Source organism: Nannospalax galili, unplaced genomic scaffold (assembly GCF_000622305.1).
Source record: "Nannospalax galili isolate Female #2095 unplaced genomic scaffold, S.galili_v1.0 scaffold1128, whole genome shotgun sequence".
NCBI lineage: Eukaryota > Metazoa > Chordata > Mammalia > Rodentia > Spalacidae > Nannospalax > Nannospalax galili.
In genome coordinates this window covers 769,404-770,866 of record NW_008358632.1, presented here as the reverse complement: position 1 = coordinate 770,866, position 1,463 = coordinate 769,404, and the positions used below count along the sequence as shown (strand labels likewise).

The 1,463-nt window shown below is 36.9% G+C and overlaps 1 protein-coding gene across 1 annotated transcript; it reads right to left on the bottom strand.

The window, feature by feature from the left end:
* Positions 1–501: 501 nt before the first annotated feature.
* Positions 502–714, bottom strand: LOC103724780 (small integral membrane protein 15-like). Its single transcript, XM_029558075.1, has one exon. The coding sequence runs from the start codon at positions 712–714 to the stop codon at positions 502–504; it is 213 nt and encodes a 70-aa protein (XP_029413935.1).
* Between the last annotated feature and the right edge of the window lie 749 nt (positions 715–1,463).

Sequence of the window (1,463 nt, the reverse complement as noted above, 5' to 3'; positions counted from 1 at the left end):
AGAACTTCAGGCCTAAATTTAATGTGTAATCAGCATGACTTCTATTGAACTTGTTTATTTGCTACCTTTTCTTACATGGGGTCCAAATCTAAACACAAAATCCATTTATATTTCATATAGTTTGAAAGTCATTTCATATATTTTTGTGCACCTGTGTTTTGACTGCAACCCATCACAGGCTCTGGTGTGGAACTTTCCACTCTTGGCATCATGTCTGCACACAGGGGTCAGATTTTGCAGCACTAAGGGTTTTTTCACACCTGTATAAAAAATGCTAATTTATAATGCCTGACAGTAGATACCAAAAACCTTTGATTTCCGAGCCTAAAATTATTACAATACTGAAGTCAGAACATGATTTTACTACAGGGTCAGATTTAAATTACTAGGTAATACTATCGTGAAGTCAAATGAAACCTTAGTTTAGTCCTTCCAAAGCTACATAATTTTCCAAATGACTTTTCTTTGGTTATAGAACAGGTTTGTTCCTTCAATCCATTTTTAGTTGTTTAGCTTTTGCAGTATTTCTTGATGTTTTTGTTTCTTCTTTAGCTCTTTGTCCCTGGCTTCAATCATCTTGGCCAACTTCCAGGACAGAACAGCCCTAGCTAGGAACAGTGGAGTGAGGGCCAAAATAACTGTTGTAAGGAAGTCACACGTGTCCTTTGCAGTCCCTTCCACAGCACACTCAGCCCAAGTCCTCATGGCAAGCATCTCTTCTGCTCAAGTCATGATCTCTAATTTCTTTCCTGGGATTATCAGTGAGCCAAGCACAATTTCAGATGACCCTCTGCTGTTGTCTTCTTCTTTAGTTCTACCATACACTTCTGAGAGGTTTAAATTTGTCAGCCAGAAGCAGGAAGGCAGAGGTTTTATTTCTTTATTTTTTTGATAGGGTCTCCCTGTAGCCCCAGCAGGTCTGGAGCTTGTTATGGAGACCAGGCTGTTCTCAGTCTCACAGAGATTCAGCTGCCTCTGCCTCCTGAATGCTGGGATTAAAGGAGTTCACCACTATGTCAGCTGTACTGTTTGTTTATATTCTGTCAATTTTTGAGAGAGAAGCACTAACCTTTCTAATCATGATTATTGCATTTCCACTTCTTTCAAATTTAATCAATTTTGTTAAATACATTTTACTCTTTAATACACATTTATGATTGTTATGTGGCTGTTGGAGAATACTGAACTTATTTTGGAAAAAACACTCTCTTCTCAGAGTATGAATTGGAAATTGATCCCTGCCTTCTACAGCTTCTGAATGCCTTACTTACATGTTAAATATCGTCTCCTAATTATTCTTATAACTGTAGTAACACCTTATATTTAATGTTATACTAGATTATAAGTTAGAAGATCTTATGCTTTATAGCCATACTCTCTGAAAATGATCAAAGGAACTTGTTTCCTATGTCTGATACAATAACTTAGTGTGCATTTGAATACATGTCAAAATACCCTTTCCA